The sequence below is a fragment of the Typopeltis vanoorti genome, chromosome 11, assembly GCF_054136105.1.
Source record: "Typopeltis vanoorti isolate ZY-2024b chromosome 11, IOZ_Tvanoo_1.0, whole genome shotgun sequence".
Classification (NCBI taxonomy): Eukaryota; Metazoa; Arthropoda; class Arachnida; order Uropygi; family Thelyphonidae; genus Typopeltis; species Typopeltis vanoorti.
The window spans coordinates 90,141,455-90,163,981 of record NC_143559.1 but is presented as its reverse complement, the minus strand read 5'-3'; the positions used below and the strand labels follow the sequence as shown (position 1 = coordinate 90,163,981).

Sequence of the window (22,527 nt, the reverse complement as noted above, 5' to 3'; positions counted from 1 at the left end):
CATATTCTTCTTTCATCAATAAGGTTGATTACCTCTCGAGTTATCCATGATTTTTTCTTTCTTTTTTCTAGTTTATTGATGTGGTTTTTAGCAGATGTTATGATAGCTGCTTGTAGTCTATTCCACTGAGAGGGTTCATTTTCGTTTTGCAACTGTGCAGACAGCAGTTCTGAAATATTTTCATTGAATTTTGATTTTATTGGATTTTGTACCATTTGCAGATCCCATTTTAGGGGTTGATTTCTTTTAAATTTTATTGTTTTCAGGTGAATATTCATCTTCATTAAGACCAGTCTATGATCAGATCCACAGTCAGCACTTAGCATCACCTTTGAGTTCCGTATTCCATTGAAGTAATGTTTACCGACTACAATATAGTGCAATTGATTTTTGTATCTTCCATCCGGACTTTCCCATGTGTAACGTGCTGTTGGTTTTTGCTCAAAATAAGTGTTAGTTATGATGAGACTGTGCTTGTTACAGAAATCAATCAGCTTTTGTCCTCTCTCATTCCGAATTCCTAGTCCAAATAGACCCATGTGTGTAGATGTTCTCTCTCTGATCCAACTTTTGCATTCCAGTCACCCATAGCACAAATAACTATCTTTCTTGCCTCTAGCTTCCTTTATACACCCTTCTATTTCACCATACATGTCTATTTCTGCTTCCTCATTCTATTCTGTAGGAGCATATGCTTAAATGATCTCTCTAGGTTTAAATTTCACTAGAATTGCCATTACTCTGATTTTTTGATTATATGGATAATGTTTTTATTAGTTGTCTTCTCTACAATAAAACGCTACACCTCTTCTTGATATTTCACCGCCTGACATATACATTTTATATATCTTGCCATTTGGAAGTTTCGACTCAAAATCTGATGATCCTTTCCAAAACGTTTCACTTATTCCTAGTATACTAATATTCAATCTCTCCATCTCTCTCATCACATTAGCCAATTTCCTGCATTTATTCAATCCTCTTACATTCAAAGTAGCAATATTCAAGCAATTTTTGCGCCGAGTTTCTTTATAGCAGTCATGGACTGATGATACCACAGGCCTGCTATATCACCCTGACACCACCGTTCCGGGCATATTGAGTCTACCCGGGCTTTAATTCTTTTCTGTGTAGACATGATGCTTTACATAGCAGCAATTGTTTTTATGGAATGGGCTGCCAGAACCAGCCTTTGCTTTTAGTAATTTAATTCTGAAAAGGCAACTGTAATAATTCTATAATTATGCAGGGTGTCCCAAAATTCACGCAAGAAGTAATTTTGATAGAAAACACAGGTTTTTAATTAAAAATTGTAATTTCTTATTGATTCATAAAGTATACAGTATAGGGTTATGCATGGAATAGCATATCAGGTAAATGGCCTCCACAGCTTTGCTAGCACATAAGCACTCTTTTGTCTAAATTTTCCATGACCGTTTTGCATAAACGTGGCTGAATTTCATTGATACAGAGCTCAATTTCCTCCTTCAAGGATTGGGTGGTCATGGGCTTGTTGGCATAAACCTTAGACTTCAAAAAACCCCAAAGAAAAAAGTCCAACGGCTTTAAGTCACATGATCTGGGTGGCCAATTCTGATCACCAAAACGGGAAATTACATGACCAGGAAATGACTCGTGCAGTAATTGAATTGTTTCTCGGGCTGTATGGCATGTGGCACCGTCTTGTTGAAACCACATGTCGTCCACATCCATATCTTGCAATTTAGGCACAAAAACTGGATTGTCATATCGCGATAGCGAGCACCATTAACTGTTATTGCCTTACCAGCCGCATTTTGGAAGAAGAATGGACCGATGATGCCTCCGGCCCAAAATCCGCATCAAACAGTGACACGTTGTGGATGCATTTGTTTCTCAACAATCACTCGTGGATTTTCTGAACCCCAAATGTGACAATTTTGTCGATTAACGAAGCCATCAAGATGAAAATGAGCCTCATCGCTGAAGATGATTTTGTTCGAAAAATAAGCATCCACTTCTTGTTGTTCCATAATTCATTCAATGAACTCTCTTCGCTGTGTGTGGTCCATTTTTAACAACCCTGAACTGTCAGCTGTCACGCTGTCTTTTTTCTCTCGTTGGCAACACTTTACCGCACAAATGGCACTAAATTTAAATCTTGCGTGAATTTTGGGACACCCTGTATAAGGCGCTCCATAATAATAATAAAAAGCTGACTTCTTTATTTTTATAGTTATAACTATAAAGTTTGAATTTCATCTAGAAGGTGAAACATTTATAAGAGGCTTTTCAATTTAAAGTGAGTTAGCCAATCTTATATGTAGTTAGGTTGTCCTCCCCGGTCTCCTCTACCAAAAAGTTGGAACTTTCATCCTGCAAAACAGGGAAAAAGGCCAGAAAAACACAACTTACAGGAATAATACACAAGTCTCATAGCTTTTGATTGTAATTCGAAACAATCCAATCCTTAATAGCTTTATTATTATTATTTAACACCCCCAGGGAGTTAAAGACTCATCGAGGGAGAGTGTGCCAACAGCATCGAATGATTGGTCCCCTTCCAACTACTAACTGCGCTCAAACTTATTTAACTGAGCCATTAGTAGCAGAGGCTCTACCAATCGACTAACAATTGGGCATGTTTGCTGTTTACTCTTCAAAATTTCATTAGTATTTAACAGTTCTTATTTTAATTTTTTTTAATTTTAAATTGTACGCTACTAACAAAAGAAGTAAACCTTTCTTGGTGCATGGATTCAGATACCCACCTATCTACTGCCAATGGGAAAGCTAATAAAAAAAAAAAAAATAGCCAGTTGTACACGTAGGTTTCTGTGGTTCAGTTCTGTAGGAAGTTTTCGATATTGAGACCACATTGTTATACAAGGATTTATTAAAAATAAACAATTAAAATCCGACAAGTTTCATACGTTGTAAGACTTGCATCATCAGGGATAGTGGTACATAAAAGTTTTACACAACAAAGGCCTATTAACAATTAATTATACATATTAGATGTTTTTGATAACTTCACAACTGTTGAATAATTGATAAACCAGAATACAATGATAACGAATTTATCATTTATAAACAGGATATTTCATAAGACAGGCAGGCTGTGACCTTCCAAAATTGTAATAAGGCAATTAGTTTTAAATATAATATGAATTACGCAAAAAAAAAAATAACTTTACTCTAACAGTATTACAACACCAAACAAATTAAAAATTGTATTAAAAAAAGTTTATTACGTGGCTTATTATTTCACTGGATTTCAAAACCAGCATCTTCAGAAATCAAGTGAAATAAGCCTGTTAATAAACTTTTTTTTTTTTTTTTTAATAATTCAGTTCATTTGGTGCAATACTGTTAAAAGTTATGAATAATGTTCAACACCTAAGCTTGCTTGCTAGATTTTTGTATGCAAGTTATACGTTTGCCTGCCAGTTCACTAGCTAGCTAACCTTCAACTGAAAAGCTCAGATAGAGATTCTTTGTTTCCTATATGGGACATGAAGCAAATCTTCCCAGATTTCATTTGGCTTCATTGCAACCAAATGAACTATGAAGACAGTCTATGACTTACTAAATATAAATTCCTAGAAAGAAACAGCTGATTAATGAAGGGGTTTGAATTTGACCTTTTTTTGACTTAACATAGTCAAAGATATGAAGAACTAATTTTATGGTCTTATACAACATGAATTTACTTGCAAAAAACAACCACAGAGAGCAACCTTAAATCAGTGAATAAACATACTGCTAATCAAGGAAAACAGTGCTTGAAAAAACACAGGGAGGGTGGGAGTGGCAGCTTGTGAAGCCTTGCAGCATTGTTTCTGCTTCCATAATATTAAACCACCAGAAGAAAGTGTTACAGGTTTGTCAACCAGAATAACTTTTCTTTTTGCACGTAGTTCCGAAGTTACTCAAACTTTGACCAAGACATATGGGATTTTCCCCTCCTTGAAACTTGGGCTTTTAACCCTGCAACTTGGAAAAGGATCACAAAATACTATTCTACATACTATACCATTTAGAGTTTAGGAATATGATACTGTGCCACCACATCATGCACCAATATTTTAAAACTGTAACCTGTACTCAACTACCATCAATAACTAAAACTTGATTATGAAAGTGTGCTGCCTTGTCTGCCTGCTCTCTTTTAGGAATAAAAAGCATTAGTGGATTTTTTTTCCCCCTAAAAACACAGAAATGTGTCAGCAATGACTAACTGATTTTTCGATCTGAATATGCTCAATGCATTGAATAGTTAAAAATGAAAGACTAATTTAAAAAAAAAGAAAAAAAAAAAAAGAAGAAGAATAAATCTGTTTAATTTTATCTGACAAATGCGTAGATGAAACAATGTAATCTAAAACTTTAATTATATAATGAAAAACAGAGCTTTCACACAAGCTTTTACAATATCTATCCAGTTCTTAAAAAAAAGTTTAAAATAGTACTGCTAGATTTGCGTAACCTTTAATAAAAGGTTTGGTATAGTTTTAATTATGGTTGAAGTCCAGTATATCATGAGTATGTTAGCCACATGTGTTCTGGACAGTTTGCTTGTTTTGCAGAATGAAAAAAAAAACTCCACCTTAATAACGAGGAAAGCTCTTCTACCTCCATATACAATGCTGGCTTACTCAGTTTCACTTGAAAAGCTGTTATAAATTTTCCTCAATCTTGATAGGATTGAAACTCAAATCTTGCCAATGGAAGGGAAACTGTTATGTCATCCTCGTGACTTCGCAAAAGAGGTACACTTAATGATAAATACAGATTTTTTCAGTATTCTAGTCTTTTAAATTAGTGTAATACCAAGGCTAATTCTGAATAATGCAACTTTGTGTAGGCTATCAATCCCATGTAAATTTCACTTTGAAACTTATAATGATAACTAATAATTAAGGAATTGACAGCGTACACTAGAAATATAAATTAAATAAACTTTAATATATACTTTCCGATATTTCGGCAAACATCACGTTGCCATCTTCTTGGGAACTTAATACAAAGACAAGTGCACACAAGTACTACATAATAGCAAATGAGAACCGAAGCTAACGTTTTCCTAAAGTCCTGATGGTGCCCCCTGGCAGGCTATATTGGCAGTTCTTGGCCTTTGGGCTGAAGTTCTTCTGATAAACATTTCCCAAATTTGGGGCAGTCTCATGCATCCAAATTTGTTGAGGTTTGGCATGTTCCTAAGGGCTGAGGCTGATTCCATGAATAGTCTTTCATATTTGAACTTGCTGCAGTGTATTACTGTGGCTTTCTTCCATCTTATTCTGTGGCGAGCATCCAGAGCATGGTCTGCAAGCCCAGAGTGGCTGTACTGGTGAAATCGGATGTAATCCTTGTTCTGAGATTCTGATATTTGCTGTCCTGCCTGTTTGGCCATTTATCAGAATAAGAACTTCAGCCCAAAGGCCAAGAACTACCAATATAGCCCGCCAGGGGCACCATCAGGACTTTAGGAAAACGTTAGCTTCCTAGCTTCAGTTCTCTTTTGCAGTTATGTAGTACCTGTGTGCACTTGTCTTTGTATTAAGTTCCCAAGAAGATGGCAATGTGACGGTTGCCGAAATATCGGAAAGTATATATTAAAGTTTATTTAATTTATATTTCTAGTGTATGCTGTCAATTCCTTAATTATTATGTTTAACCAGCGTATAAGCCTCTCTACTTTGAAACTTAGTTTCAAAGTATAAACAGCATTGCCCATTTAACTAATTAATCCTTTAATTCGTTTTTAATAAAAAGGAGCATAATGGATATTCATTTAATACCAAGATCTTGATTTTTCACAACTCAATTTTCATCATAAACTATCAACCTGTCTAAAATTAATTAGGAAAAACTTGTTTTCAAACGAATTACATAAAGTGTAGATATAACTTGCTGAGATTTGAAAAATACTAGGGACATTATCTAACTAGCTATTGGAATCAGGCCTCTCTCATGTTAATGAATATTTTTCCTTATGTTTAAAAACACAAGGAAAAATATGAATAACTGAATATGCGCAATATTTCATATTTTCATTTAGTTATGAAAAAGACATGATAAACAATTTAAGACATTTCTAATCATGACCTCATGGACGTATGCCTTCAAACAGCATTGTGTGATAATTTAGCAGTCAAAATATTAACATGTCACAGAGAATATGAAAGAAATATGGGGGCGGAGAGAAACACTTATGATCAGTGATTTAGGGCTTCCCAAGGGAGAATTATTTTATACCTTTCCTGGTATAACTAAGTATAAATATGAACATTTGAATGAAACCTAGTAACTCGATCTGCATAAATTCTGACTTTAATAATACTTAATATACTCACAATATATAAAATATATTAAACAATACTCCAAAGCAAATATAACTTTAAATCTTAAAACTTTTATTAAATATTAAGAATTCTCGGTATTAATACCAACTTCCATTAACTAAAATGTATGTAATAAGCACATTAAAAAATAGCATAGAACTGAAAAGGTGCAGCAAATGATTTTTTTTTTTATCAAATATAATTTGCATGTATTTGGATTATGTTTTGTGTGTGAATCTTACTGTAGAAATTAGAAATTTCGTTTTAAATAACCGCAGGATTAAAATAAACATGCTAATATTCATAAGATAAATTGTGGGAAAAAATTGCATTCATAGATGGATGACAAGCGGATTGACAACATATGACTGCGAGAGGTTACACCCTTCTTTATTTCATTTATTTATGAGACTGCACAGAACACACGGATAGTTAAGGCATATTAAAATTAGATCCCGGTTAACTGAAAAACTTCATTAACGCTTAAGTTTAAACAAATTTACAATGTTTCTATTCTCATTTAAGCCTAAATAGGCTTAAGATACATCAAAAGGAAAACTACAAATAATAATTCTAACAGCCTTAAATAACTAAGCCGTCTAAAATCGCAGCATACCTTCAGGCCTGTACCCAAAACAACTGCATCATATTCTTCATCCATAGTTTATAAAATAATGAAATAAACTAAATAATAGCAAGCAAATTTTACTTATTTCTTATATACACTACTAATAATGCGGCTACACAAAAATCCACGAAGCCAATCAACCACACCGCCCGCGGCAGGATGACTGCTAGTGCCACAGCACACCGTCACACAGATCCTTCAATAGTATACTCCTTCATATTACTGCCTTTTAGGAAATAGTCCCAGAAGTTTATTAAAAATATCATTTTAATTTTTGTGTTCTGATAGCCCATCGTGTCTTGAGTTGTTCGCGTCTAATCAAGGTATTTTACAGTTGATTTAAATTAACTTCTACTGAACAGAAAGTAAATTATATAATTCAATTAAAGTTGCAACTTGTAATCCTTCCCAGGAGGCAGTACCAGCGTGACAAGACAGCAGCACTGTTGAAGATGTATTAAAATTAAAATATATAATGAATTCTACGTTACTTTTTCTTTATTTTGACCTATACAGAAAATAATTATCAGCATATAAAATAGTGATATTAAATTTGTGTTGTGTATACTTTATTTTATAAAAATCCCTCGTTATTAATTTATTAAGATATTATATTTCTGTGCAAGGATTTTAAAAATGAAAATCAGAAAAATCACTTAAATATAATAACGAGTTTATATGAACCGGACTCCTTAAGAAATACGCTTATATTATGCAAAAATGACACTCTGCTGCAGCTGATTGGATCCTTAAATGTATTATTCATATAAACGTCATATTTTTGCTGCTGTAGAGCTGCAGAGCCCTCAAAGAACATTTCTAATCAACGAAGAAGCATAAAAATAAATAAATAAATAAATGTTGCTCATACTGTACTAACAGCTAATATGATAAGAAATAATCTTAAATTGTATAATTAGAAATGAGATACAGTAGGAAGAAAATCTTAAAACGTTATTTATAGAGAACATTAAAATGCTATCAGAAAGCAATAAGCTGTTGTTAACGAAATTAATAATGTGCTTGTGTGAATAACCTCGTCATGAAGTGAGGAACGTTTATAAGCTACATAATTCACATGTGGGGTACCATAATTTATCTTTTTACAAAAGGGACAAAGCATCAAAAGAAGATACATCGATAGAAATACATTTGATCAGTAAAATGAATTGGGTGATTTGAGGACTGCATAGAGTCGCTAAAAAATAATAATCCTTTTAATTTTTAATTTTGTTGTAATGTTTTTGTTATAAATTTAATTTATTTTTTGCCCTCTCAGTTTCCAAAAGATGGATAAGGCTAAAACAACCTCGCCAATTCTCTATAAGCGAATCAAAGGCGTTAGCTGATTTATATATATATATATATATATATATATATATATATATATATATATATATATATATATATATATATATATATATAATATTATATTTTTTAAAATTTTAATAATAATAATAATAGCGATGACCTAAATATCGATACATACATGTACACTAGTATCTCTTTGTTAGCATGAGTAAATTCCTGAAAAATTTACCTATAAATGAAATAAAAGCTTTAAAGAAAATTAAGCTTGATTCTTCAATTTTGGCGCAAACCAGTGTTTTGTTTTCTTTCTTTTTAATTCAAGAATACTTACTTCGGGACTGCACACGAACTTGCTGTCTGCGTAGTCCCAGAGTAAGTGCCATGCCGTTTGATATGCAGAAAAAAGATTAACAGATTCGATTCTAGTCACCTACTTGGGGAAACTTTTTTTAGGATCTTTCTCAGCTGCTTCTAGAAATATGATGCTTGGTGAACTCAAGTAAGATTTCTAAGCAGTAAAGCTCAGCAGAGTCGATCTGAATCATCTCTCACTTAAAGACAATCACAAACATTTACAGTATATAATTGCGGGATATCGAACCCCCATCCTGTTGGATGAATAGCGTATATGCTAACAACTCTACCAGCCAGGCTAGCAAAGCCAACCAGCCACCTAGATTCATATTATAGACAAATGGATGTCATTTACTAAAAATTTCAAAGATTAGTACGTAATGAGTTTTGGTGGTGTGAATTAACAATTCAAAACAACTGTCATCATAGTAAGATTTTCACTCAAAATTATTATTATTATTATTATTATTCCTGACACCTCCAAGGAGTCCGAAGACTCAAAGGTACCAATAAAATGTGAATATGGCTTGTTGTTGAGGTAAGCTAATGCCAAGACTCTCATGCTACAGATTTATAATTTTATAAACTATCCATAGCCTTCAAGATATTCCAATGAGAAAATATTGTTCGTGTACTTTGTGTGAAACTAAATAAACTTGTGATGCTTTTTTGTTTGTTTGTTTCACAAACGGAATAGAGAGGACACTTTTATTCCTAACTTTTGGAAATCTGTTGGGTAACAATTGTTACTATAGTCATGCAGACATTGGATAGAGTTCCTAGCTAGAGTGCTAAACGAAAGGTGACATGAGAATATGGGAAACAACTGTAATCATGCGCTTAATTCCAATTAGAATCGCTGTATGCTCTATAACTAAATTTTTGAGAGAAGGCATTAAACGCCCGAGTTTTATCCTTCAGGAAACCCTCTTTACAGACTATCAATAAGGTCGAGAACTGATTGAAAATAAGGCCAGAAAAATTGATCTTTTCTGTGATTAGGATAGAATCTATAAGTCTTTCTTCACGATTTCGTGTCATGGAAGTGATTACAACAAGGACCGTAGTAACTTCCGCGACACTAATTCTATTCTACAAATTTGAAATTTATTCTCTCTACATAGAATAATAATGGATATTTGTTATTTCCTATTTCGATAAGTGATTTTTCAATGGCTTTCTTCAGAGGTGCTTTATGATATTTTTTGTATGTTTCATGGCAGTCTAGATGGTTTCGATAAATTTCATATTCATGTTCATTAAATGAAATAACAAAATTTAGAACTTTAATTTGATATTTAAAAATTGCCAAAAGGTGTATAATTTTTGCGACATTGGCAATAAAACATTGAAGATATATAAACAGAAAAATAGAGCAGTGGTACTCAACCACTTAGCAGAGCTCTAATGAACAATAATAATAACAACGAACTCTCAGATATGACTCAAAGTCTAGAATGATCATGACATTATATATATATCCTAATGTATTACCACAACCCCCCCCCCAAGGTCATATCTGCACAACTAATATTATTGAGGGCTTTATTAGCAGAAAGTAAGAAATAAACAAAACCAAGTACGAGAATGTGCTGAAAAGTGTCATAATTACCATGGAATTGAGATAGAACCAAGAATCTCATACAATAGTATACATATTTCTCAGGCACTGTTTTATACTTGTTACAACGCTCTGAGGGAAAAAAGTCTTTCCCTTATTGCACAAAACAATCCTCAGCTGCAGATATGATATCATCTTTGGTAAATTTGTTCCTTTCAAGTGCTTCTTTAATTGGGGAATAGGAAATAGTCAGATGGGGAGATCAGAAATAGTCTGGCGAATAGGGTAAGCGAGGCAAACATTGAAAGCCCAAGTTGTGTATTACCTGTTGGGTTTCATGCATAGTGTAAGCAAGTGCGTTGCAGTGCAAAAGCAGCACTTTTCCTTCAGTACCCCTTCAATTCCTTGTCCATCCATATCCCAGAAAACAATGGCAATATATTTCCCTGCTAGATTGGGTTCAGAACTTCTTTAGCCATGGAAAATCTTTTTGTCTCCACTCCATTAACTGTTGTTTCGTCTCTGTGTCATAGTAAAGAAGCCATGTTTGTCACAAAACAAGCCAAAATATTTGCACCGATTTCTCAAAATTACCCCAAATCCCTTGAGATGACAACGCACTTTATCTCTTTTGGTTGGCATGCAAATATTTGGGGATCAACGTTGCTGAGGGCTTCTGGTGGATAATGACTACAACTCAGTCTTTGGATATTAGTTGTGGAGCATCTGTTATCTCAGGATGCCCAGTTTTTAATCATGGCCATACATCTGGCAACTGTTGGATATGTTGGGAAACAGTCTCTTAAACTGTCATACAAAAATTGGTGAATCTCAGTTGAGGACTTTCTTACAGCATGAAAAACTTCATGACGGTCCATATCTCTGTCTCCGAATTCCTCCAAAACCTCTGAAATTTCTTATGTATTCTCAAAGAAAAAGAATCAATTATCACAATTTGATGAAACATGGAGTATAAAAGGGTTTTAAGATATCTTATTTCTTGTAGTTATATCAGTTGCTTTAATATAATTTTTGTTCTAGGTGTTTATCAGAACATTTCAGTCCTCCCCCCTGCGTGTATGTATGATTAGTATTCCTTTGCTTCAGAACATAGTTCCTTGCAATCATATACGAGTCAATCACATCGTGTGAATCCCTTATTTTCGAATTATAGATCAAATAGCCATTTTAAACCCGAAATATGCATGAGGCTGAAATAATACATTTTGTCACAGGCGACAACAGAATTTACTGTGATGCTTCAATAAATATTTAAAATATTAAAAATGCTAATGCAATATTCTGAAACATTCCGAAATGACAAATTCTGTGTTAGTTTTAGGATTGAAAAGCACGTTACTCGTGAAAGGTTGTCCATCCATACATTTAATGCTGCAGTAGTCTAAAGTTAGATAATCTGCCACTCCTGAACAAACATAATAAGTTTTCAAGCCATTCGACCACTGGTAAACCTGTTTGGACTACTAGAATTGAGGTTATTATATACAAGAGAGAGAGAGAGAGAGAGAGGTAGTAGTGGGCAGAAATTTTGAATACATACAAAACTATTCCCACTCACTAAGCAAAAAAATGTTATCAAAGAGCTATTCTCTCTCTATGTCAGGGCATGAATTCATTCTCTGATTAATTTACAATATATGATCCACTCTATACTAAATGATGTATCTGCCACAATCTATTCCTAACTATTATGCTCTGCATCATAAATTCTTTCCTTTTTACTTAGAGGAAACATTCGAAAATATGGACACTACCCGTAAACATTCTCTGCTGTAGCTTAGTTTCCTGGAAATCTGGGGACCAAACTCTGTGTACAGTAATGCAAATTAGATCTAATCAAAGAATAGGACATTCAAAATAAAACGAATAAAACAAACTTCTAGCATCAATAAGTTACAGGGCTGATTGGCCAAGTAGATAGCATATCCGCTTTCCGACCAACAAGCATTGAGGGTATATTCAAATCACAGGGTGGGTATGGATGATTTTAGTCTCTACTCAGTGGGTAATTTTTACCCGATTACAAGGCCAGATCATACTAATTAGAGGTCAGAAGTTAATTGGTAAAATACCATATTTCATATCTAGAGCAGGATTTAAAAGCCGGTATTTATGTGAAGTCGTTTTACAACTATTCTTAGGTGAATATACACAAACAAGAAATAGTAATAATAATGGGGTGAAAGTGCAGAACCTTATAATTTGGCATGAGAGAATAAGCAGTTTATCACCTTCCCAATTTTTTAACACCATAAAACATGTAAAAAATTTTTCCTTGCAAACATTTTTTGATCTTTCAGAAATCTCTGCAGTAAAATAAGGTTAACATTATGATCAGTTAATTCTAAATAAGAGTAACGCAAAAACACTTTCATACAGAATTAAAGTTCGAGCAGTTAAGAAGGCGCACAAATGAGCTAGACTATTTGAAGAGTAAAAACCTTAATTATAGGCTGTATTTTAGGCCTGTGTAGCTCAGTGGAAGTGGCAGTTGCATCCTTTCGGCTAGGACTCCCGAAGAGAGACTTAAGTTCAAGTCTATTGGTCAGCTGGAGAAACTTTTTCTAAAAACCTATCTTCCACCGGTTGAAAAGTTAGTTGATCTCTGGAAAGGGCAAGCAAGTTTTTCTCCCACAAACTCTGGATTTTCGTCCCGTAAAGTCAAGAAAATTGCCCTTAGAACTGATATTATTTCAGACAGTAACATATCCTATTAGGGTTAAGTACCAAGAGATTGCAGTACTTGTTTTCCCGTCTCTTCGTCGGTGCTACCTATAATTAGTGATAGACTTGGGCCAGTTATCTCTGATTTGCTACTGGTGGAGAGTGAACTACTCACTTGGTCTCCAATAGCTAGATAGGATTTAAAGGCCTCACCTACTCCATGTACCAGAATAAAAGGTGTCAATTGATTTTTTTCTGATGTATTTTAGAAAATAATATGAGTGATCATACATTCGAAATGAAAGTTTCCTACAGTATTATTTATAGCTCAGTGGAAATACACAATATTATTTGGTCAGAAGGTCTTGTGCTGGAACCTTAGCAAGGTTTTTCGACTGATGTTTTAGCCATTTTCATAATATAACAGCAGGGTTTTTTCCTTCAACAATGCTTCGTTTTTCATCACACGTACACTGGCTGTTAGGAAATGCATACATTCACGGATATTAAGCTATGCATATATAGTTAAATATTGTGTTGCTTAATTACACTGGGTGAAGAATGGTGATCACGCAAAAACAGAGACGATACCTAAATACACCCAGAAATCCGCTACTATAATAAGAACTATGACATGTAAGGATAATGAGGTGACGCTTCCAAACCTAATGAGCACTTTACGACTCTGTAAAGTGCTCATTAGGTTTCATTTGAATTTCTATGCACATACCTTGTTGTCTGACTATACCAATGATAGAGAATAATTAACTAAGACTGTCTCCGGCCTTGGAACATTGAGTATTAGGATATATTGAGGGAATGTGGTCTTCAAAGCTAGTTGGATAGGAGTAGTAGTGATATGAATAAAACGTATAATCTGGTGAGAGAAGCCTATCAAAGTGATATACAAGGGAATTCTTGCATAGGATAACGGATGAAGTAAGAACTGGAGGTTATCCCTGGAGCCTGTACAAAGGTGATGTGAGTAAAGAGATGAAAAAGAGATTTTTTCCTTGACGGGTGGTGAACGAGGGAAATGCATTGCCGGAATTGATAGTGAATGCTCCAAAACTCCAAAGTAATTCCGGAAAGACAGGTAATTTTTTCATATTTTAGTTAGTGATATTAGGGTATCTCATTGGAATTTTTGTTTTATGCTGGGGTTTGATTGAGTTATTCAGTTTGTAAGTAAACCTTGTATTTTTGTATGAATACGATATTTAGATCGTATGAATATCGATGAAAGGGATAGAAAAAGTTCCTGTATAAGCGAATAGAGTAACTAGAATTGAAATTAAATCTTTCTTAGCGCTATCTAGTGCTGTAGATGCAAACACCATTTCCATTGAGCCATACACACAGTGTTTTGCTAATAAAGATACGTTTGCTTTATTTTGGGTTTTCCATGACTTTTGGAAAGACAATGTATATTCGCTTTATTTTATTTAATTCATGTTCTTATAGTCAAACACTCCTGATATTATTAACTAATCTGATTTTTATCCATTAAATATCGTTTTAAACACAGTGGCAGTTTGGATAATTTTTCAATTTGATTTGTTCATCATAACGTAGGTCTTCCAATTTTTCTTTTTTTCAGTTTTTCTCAACATTGAAAAAAAGCGGACAACAATTTTTCAAAAATCAAATATTAATAAGCGATGCCTTTTATTCCCTTATAGGAAGTAGCGAGGTCTTTTAATCCTATCTAGCTTTTGGAGACTGAGTGGGCAGTTCAATATCCACTCAGTAGCCAATTAGTGATAGCTAGCTAATGACTATCACTAATTATAGACAGAAACCGATGGAGATACCGGTAAATAAGTGTTGCCACGTCTCGTTACCTAATCCTAACAGGATATATCACTGTCCGACATAATGTGGGTTCTACTGTCGATTTTCGTGAGTTTACGGACGAAAAACCCCAGTTTCTGGGAGAAAAGACCCGCTTGTCCACCATCTTGAAGGCCCACCTTTCCTAATTGGGTTGCGGGTACAGCAGATGCAAGAGAAACTTTCTTTCAGTGGTCACGATCCTCCGCCACCAAGCTCAAATGTTCTGGTGGGACTCGCAAACATGTCCACTCAAGGTTTTGGATATAATATATCCAGCAAGTCCTTGGCCTCCCACCCTCTGGCTTCGAAAAGAGGGCCTACTGGGGGGAGCCTCTCTTGTGGTATTCTGACCAGGTGCCCGTAATCAGTGTAACTGTGATCTCTCAACATGGAGAAGCAGCGGCTGAGTATTGAGGTTTCCCGAATTGCACAGCTTCTGACTGTGTCGAGTCTTGTCAGCCCCGCAACCCCTCGAAGGAAGTTCATTTAAGCCGCTTGGATTCGTGTCCACATTCTTTCAGTCATTACCCAACTCTCATGACCGTACGTGAGGATGGGGACATGGACTGTATTGAAGACAGCCAGCTTTGCCTTCTGGCTTAACTCCCATTTCAATACTACTGAGCGGCCAAGCTCCTGCAATATTGTGCTTGCTGAGCCAATTCGAGTATCTAGCTCTACGTCCCATATATTTACCCTATATAATTCATGTAATATCAGTAATTTATGTTACATTCCAACGACTGGAAGTTGATCTTATTGGCAAATTTAATTAATTATGAGTAATACTTTTGGATAAAATATTACTCATAATCTCTGTTTTGACACTAGCCACTTGTCTCCAGAAGTGATGACGTGTTTTTTAGGAGCATCCGGATGGAGTCCAGCAGCTGTCAGATATAAAGTATGTGATCAACAGTGTGTTGAAGGTGTGGACAACAAATGCATGATGGTGATTCCAGGATATGGAATCTGTGTAGGCAGTGTCGTAGTTTTCCATGTCCCGTTAGTTGCGTGGTTAAACCTAGAGAGTAGACGTGTTTTTTCAGCCTGAGACTGCTTCTAATACATGGCAAGAATTCTTTTGTTGTTGATCCGTTTTTTGATGTTTACCATTCTTCTCTCCACAAGTTTAAGCTTCTTTCTTCCGCAAGTGCTTTATATCAGATTTCGAGTACTTTTAGTAACTTGTTTCTAACTGTTCATTTCTAGTCTCGTCTTTAGCCAAATGATCCGCTCTTTCTCTCTCTCTCTCTCTCTCTCGTGTCCTGCTACCCCAGTATGCGCGTTCACCCAGCAGACTTCATGGTCCATTCCTCTAGAATAGGCTGACCATACGTACCGTTTTATATTTTTCATATTTCCCGGCAGTCCCGTTGTTTTAAAAAAAATGTCAATTTTGTCCCGTTTTTAATAAAAACTATAACTATACTTTAATATTGGTCGATCATAAATTATTATTCATAACCTATAATCGTATATCAATATCATAGAACCAATAATTTGTATAACCATGGAATTGCATTGTTCGATACTAAATATCGATATCTGGAGTGAATTTATTCTGAGAAAATAAAAAAAATACATGTTTTTTTTTCACTGCAAACATTCAATATCAATTGGTAAAAGTCGACAGCACACTGGAGACAATTGTCGCAAGTGTTGGCAACACTTGCGCGTCTCAGACGGGGCATCTGTTCTGCTATAACGTTAATTTTCGTTTTGCCTGTATGCTAACCAGCTTCTTTGTTTATTCAATGCCATGCTTTAAATTTCATATTTTTTAAAGTATTAAATCGTATTTTTAAAAGTTTTAAGTCTTGCAATGTCAAAGAGGCAAAACTGTAGTTTTAATGACAATCTCCAGAAAGAATTCAAATTTATTAAACTATACATGTTGTGTGGTGATGGAACAAAAGTGGTACGCCAACATTGTAATGTTCATTTTTCCGTTGCTCATGGAGGCAGAAGCGACCTCAACCAACATCTACGTAGCCAGTAACATAAGAATGCTGAAAAGAATGTGGCTTCTTTTCTTAAAAAGAAGCCACATTAAAACTTAAAAACATCAGCTCGTTTATGGTGAGACGTGATTGTGATAGTGAAAGCGATAAAATGGCAGCAAGTGAAGCTCTTGTTGCTTATCGTACTGTGCATCACGACCAAAGTTTTCGGCAAATGTAAATGTTTTTCGACATAGATATATAAAATTTATATATACAATGTTTTTCGACATAGATATATAAAATTTATATATACAATGTTTTTCGACATAGATATATAAAATTTATATATGCAATGTTTTTCGACATAGATATATAAAATTTATATATACAATGTTTTTCGACATAGATATATAAAATTTATATATACAATGTTTTTCGACATAGATATATAAAATTTATATATACAATGTTTTTCGACATAGATATATAAAATTTATATATGCAATGTTTTTCGACATAGATATATAAAATTTATATATGCAATGTTTTTCGACATAGATATATAAAATTTATATATACAATGTTTTTCGACATAGATATATAAAATTTATACCAAAATTTTCTTCATCACGTACCAAATCAGAATCAGTAATTACCAACGTTTTATCACCATGCATATTGGGAGAAGTAATAGAGGATTTCAAAAAACATAAAGCATTACAGTCAGTTTAGATGCATCAAGCTTTTTCCAACCATTGTTCGGTACTTTTTTGCAAATTGTGTTGTTCAAGACAAAATTATAGACTTTATTTCCTTACCTGGTGAAACGTCCGACCTACAGTATGTTATATTGAAGGAAGGAAGTGACAAAGCTGCTTATAAAACAAAATTGTTGCTTTGTGTGCAGATAAAACGATCACCAGTTTTAATGGTTGCAAAAGACTTGACAAAAATAATGTGTGGCAAAAACTTTAAACTGAACTGAAGAGGTAGATTATCTGTATTGGTTGTAGGGCACATATTATACACAATTGTCTCCAGTGTGCTGTCGATTGTTTGCCAATTGACATTGAATGTTTTGCAGTGAAAGTATACAAATACTTCAATATACTGTATATACACAAATCAGAGTTGAATAACTGAAAATCGTTTGTAACTTTGCATGAAGCAATTATGCTAAATTGTTAGAGCATGGAAATACAAGATTTTTGTCCTTGGATCTATCAATTGACAGAATTTTAAGCATGTTTGATGGGCTTCGTTTTTATTTTCTTTCTCAAGAAATATACCCTGTTATGTTGCGAAAATTGTTTGAAGATCTCTGTTTGAAATTTTGGTTGTCATTTGCATGAGATCAAGTGTCTATGTTTCAAACATACATTAGCTTAATTGAAAAAGATATTTCAGCTTCAAAAGTATCCATGAACATTGAAAATCTTCTAAACAATTTAGAGTCCAGAAAAAGTGAAGTGTTTGTAACTACCGATGTCAAAAAACGACTGAAAATGTTAGTAGATTCAGGAGAAATTAATGAGGATTTCAAAGAAACCAACTTAGAATATGTCGACAAGTGGAAGTGCAATTTAGGAAACTCTGAGAAGTTCAAGTGGTGCTACTAGGGAACACATCTGAATGGAAAGAAATATACAGGACAGCCTGAAGAAAGAACTCGTCACACTCACAGAAACAGAAGAAACTTGTATTCGATCAGTGGACCCTTATAAAATCTCTAATTGTGAGGCAGTTGGATACATGGAATAAAGAAAACATTCCTGTATCTGATAGATGGCTACAGATTTTTTTTTTTTTTTTTTTTTTTGAAATGAGCGAAAAACGCCTAAACTTTCAAGACTTTTCTAATACTGTTTATCTTTGTCTTCCAGGAAGTACAGCACCTCTTGAGAGAATATTTTCTGCTATGAACAGTATATGCAAAAGGAGAAATCTAGATGAAGTGTTGAGACAATGAGGGCTATGTTATTTGTAAGACAAAACTGTGTTTGTGGAGTGTGAGAAGTTTTATGGTAAAGTGCTGAAAGACCGAAATTTGCTGCGCAGGATCACTTTATCGGAGAAATATTCATGGTATGATCGTGGTGAAATACAGTCCCTATCTACGTCTACCTAAATTTTGGTGTGGGTTCTGTCACTGAAGAATAATGGTAGGCTCAATATGTTTATGTCATAAAACGTTTTTTATCATCTTACTTTTTCATCAATACAGAATATTACATAACCCCCCGGCCCAGTTTTTCCCGCCCCAATGTCCCGTTTTTATCTCAAGAAAATATGGTCAGCCTACTCTGGAATGAGATTCCAAATCATATTTCTTGTCCTTTCTATTAATGCTATATGGTGGTTGTTCTGGTTTTTTATGCCGTCTATAGTGCCTCTACCGTCACTATAAATTGTTGCTGTTTTTTGATGAGATGTGTTGAGTTCTAATTCCCGGAGATATATGAGTGAATGAATTATTGTTTTGCTTAGTTGTTGGAACAGAGACAATGCAGTCTAGGGTAGCGTTCATGTATAATGGACTATCTATTATATGCAATAAAAGAACAACCGACGTTCCCTTCGGTTTTGCTTTCTTCTCCTCAATATATGTTCTTATTGCGGGGTGAGGCCACTTACTGTAGTGAAGCGACATTCGCAGCAATTTGGATCAATGTTGGAATTTTCGTTGTATCTTCCGGAGGTGACTTCATATATTAGAGAGAATTCTTGCATTTTCAGGCAGATCGGTGTTAGACCAGCAACAATGCAAGCTTCCTTCAATGATTTTTAATCTATTGTTACTCCTAGGTATTTTAGTTCGCCAGCTACCTCGAAAACTTCTCCGTTTAGGAAGACCATTACAGGTTGTTTTGATTATTTGTAGCCTGGTTGGCCGAGTGGTTAGTGTATCCGCTCTCCTCCCCAAAGGCTGTGGGGTTCGAATCCCGCCGTGGGCATGGACGTTTGTGTTTGTCTGTGGAAATGCTAGTGGTGGGCGGTAGATGGCGTTGGTGAAGTTATTGTTGGTGGAGACATGGGAGTTGTAGAGTAGATGCCCTCCCTCGATGAGTCTTTGGACTCCCTGGAGGTGTCATGTAATAATAATAGAAATAATATTAATAATATTGTCCTGTATCCTTTAATTATACACATGCATATAAGGCATTGAATTCTGTTCAGCTTTTGTCTGTTTTTCTTTGGTTTTAGTGCATGTTTCCAGTCAAGTTCAGCATAAACCTTGCCGATTTAGCAAGAAGGTTTACTATTTGTAAGCTTTTTTCGGCAACACATGAAATGTGATTTTTGAAGGTAAATTTTTCGTCTATTGTTACTCCTAGGTATTTTATCTTGCCGGCTACCTCGAAAACTTCCCGTTTAGGAAGACCATTACAGGTTTTTTTGATTTTTTCCGTGAGATATGGAGTACTTTAGACTTGGTGCTATTGAAAGTAACTTTCTTCTCGCGTGCCCACTCTGCAATTTTAGAGTTCTTCGTTGGCCGTTACTTCTGTCTGTAAGCCTTCGCGTCCCTGAATCATTATCATCGGCGATATCTATGACTTTTGTTTCAATAGTGAATAGAAGTCTTAATAGAAAGTCACACTGGATGTTCCAGAAAACTGGTCCACAGCAAGAATTTTGCTGACAGCCTCATCTGACTTCTTTCGTTACAGCTGTGGTTTTTAATAGCATGGTTGCTCTTTCTCTGTCTGTAAAATAATTTTTATAAGGTAGAGTAGGTTTTTTTGAACATTTTGAATCTCTTATTTTATTGATAATGGCTGGCCACCACGCAGTAATGAAAGCTCTTTGTACATCAAGTGAAATCAGTAGTACATCTTTCTTTTTCTTTGCTGTAGACTGTCTTTTGTGAACTCTTTAATCTCCATAATTGCGTCTACTGTGCTTGATTGAGGTGTAAATGCATACTGATTGCTGCTTAATAGGTTTATTGAGTAGACAAAGTTCGGTTTATCAAAAGTTTTTCTAGTACCTTACCAGCTACGTTTATGAGACTGATTGCCCTGTATTTTTTAATTTCGTCGGATGTTTCTTTTCCTGGTTTGATTATGGGTATAATTTTATAGCATTTCCATACTAAAGAAAATCGCCCTCTTTTTAGGCATTCGTTGTAAACTGTTTTTATGAATTCCGGGGAATTCGACAAACGCTCTTAGGATTATATCGCTGGTTGTTCCGTCCTCCCCAGGAAGTTTTCTTGGATCCATTGATCCTAATACTGTTTCGATTTCATTAGTTGTAAATAAGTCGTCGTCAGGAGTGTTTATGTCTGTGTTTCATTCTTTGTCTGTACGTTTTGTGGATTTCTTCATCTGGTGATTCGTCGTTATCAGGAATAAACTTGTTTATGATAATTAGTGCAGGAGCCGTGTTTTTCTTAATAGTTAGTAATATAGGTATTGTCTTATTCTCGCTTGCTGCCGATTTATATACGCACAGTTCTAAGGATTAGAAATGTTCAAACCGTGCAGAATTTTTTTCCGTGATCCTGTTTTCGCGTTTGTAATTTTGGATTAATAGCTGTATTTGGCTTTATAGTAGTTCTGTCTTCTACTGTGTCTTAAATCTTGATTATTGCATGTTCTTTGATATAGTCGTCTGAGTACGTTAACACGTTTTCTTGGAAGTGTTAGTTTGTCGTACTACCAAGGTACTGATTTTCTTCCATCGATGTTTAGCTTCTTGGTTGTTCTGAGTGTTTCGCTGTTGGATTTTTTTCAGACCTGATGAAAGCGCAGCGGATCGAAGTCTATATTGGCTTGTGTTCATGCCCAGAAGGCTAAGTTCTTGTCTAAGCTGAGCTGTAGTTTGCTAATCCCATTAAAGTGATGCTCTGAGATTAAGCATGCAAATTCTCTCTTTAATGCTTTTACAAATATGTCTAGATTTTTTTTTTTTTTTTTTGGTGGTGAAGTACTTGATGTTAATACGATGGTTTATTCTGTTTAAATTTTTGTTACTGATGATGACATAATATGCTATGATCTGAACAGCTTTCCTCTTTTTCGCATCTCCATTCAGAAACCCGGGGTAAAATAACGTTGTTTGCTATTGTCAGATCAATGAAGTGGTTTCTTCTGGCATTTTCAAATGATGAAGTTCGGTATGTGTAGGGAATTTGATGCTAAGAACTTTTTAAGTATGTGTAGGGAATTTGATGCTAAGAACTTTTTCAGATTTTTGCTTCTATTGTTTGTGCTCTCGTTAAACCATAAAATCGAACGGGCGTTACTATCTATTCCAAGAATTAGGCTCTGACTGATGGTATAATTAAAATCCACGATGTTGTCCATTTTTTCTAAGTCGTATTTTATGTCATTGTGATAATCTAGACACATGCTCGCAGCACAAGTTTCAATTGCACTGCATGTAATTTCGATAAGTACCGAGTCCTCGTTACTGTACTGAGAAATTAATATCGCCTCGGTTGACTACGAGTATTGCAGCTCTCTATCTTTCTGATCCTTTAGAAAATATTTTATAATTATTTCGTTGTTGATGTTGTAAGTTTCTTGTATTAATATTGGTCCTATTCTATTTATGAGTTCTGTTAAGTTATTTACAGCCTTGATAGAGCGTTGAAGATTTATTTGAACGCATCCCAGGGAAGTAGTGCTGTTTCTGCTAACTTTATTATTGCTTTCTATAATCTATGTTTTGAATTTTGAGCTATCTATAGTAACTGTATGTCGGGCAGTCTTTGCTTAGTGCCATTTGTTTGCAGTCGCTTTTGGTTTTGGCATGGTTGTTGTGATTTTGGCAATTTATGCAGTTCATCTCGGACTTATTTCGCGGGCACTCGCTGAGCTTATGTTCCTTAGAGCAGAATGGACAGATGGTTTTTCCCTGCAGTCTCGTGCA

The 22,527-nt window shown here is 34.8% G+C and overlaps 1 protein-coding gene across 1 annotated transcript in view; it reads right to left on the bottom strand.

Annotated features, from left to right (window-relative positions):
* Window positions 1-7,120, bottom strand: part of Gdi (GDP dissociation inhibitor) — a 110,408-nt gene extending 103,288 nt beyond the window's left edge. The window contains exon 1 of the mRNA XM_090400272.1: window positions 6,943-7,120. Coding sequence (XP_090256398.1) covers window positions 6,943-6,987 — 45 coding nt within the window. The 5' untranslated portion in view covers window positions 6,988-7,120. The remainder of the gene's footprint in view (window positions 1-6,942) is intronic.
* Window positions 7,121-22,527: the final 15,407 nt, after the last annotated feature.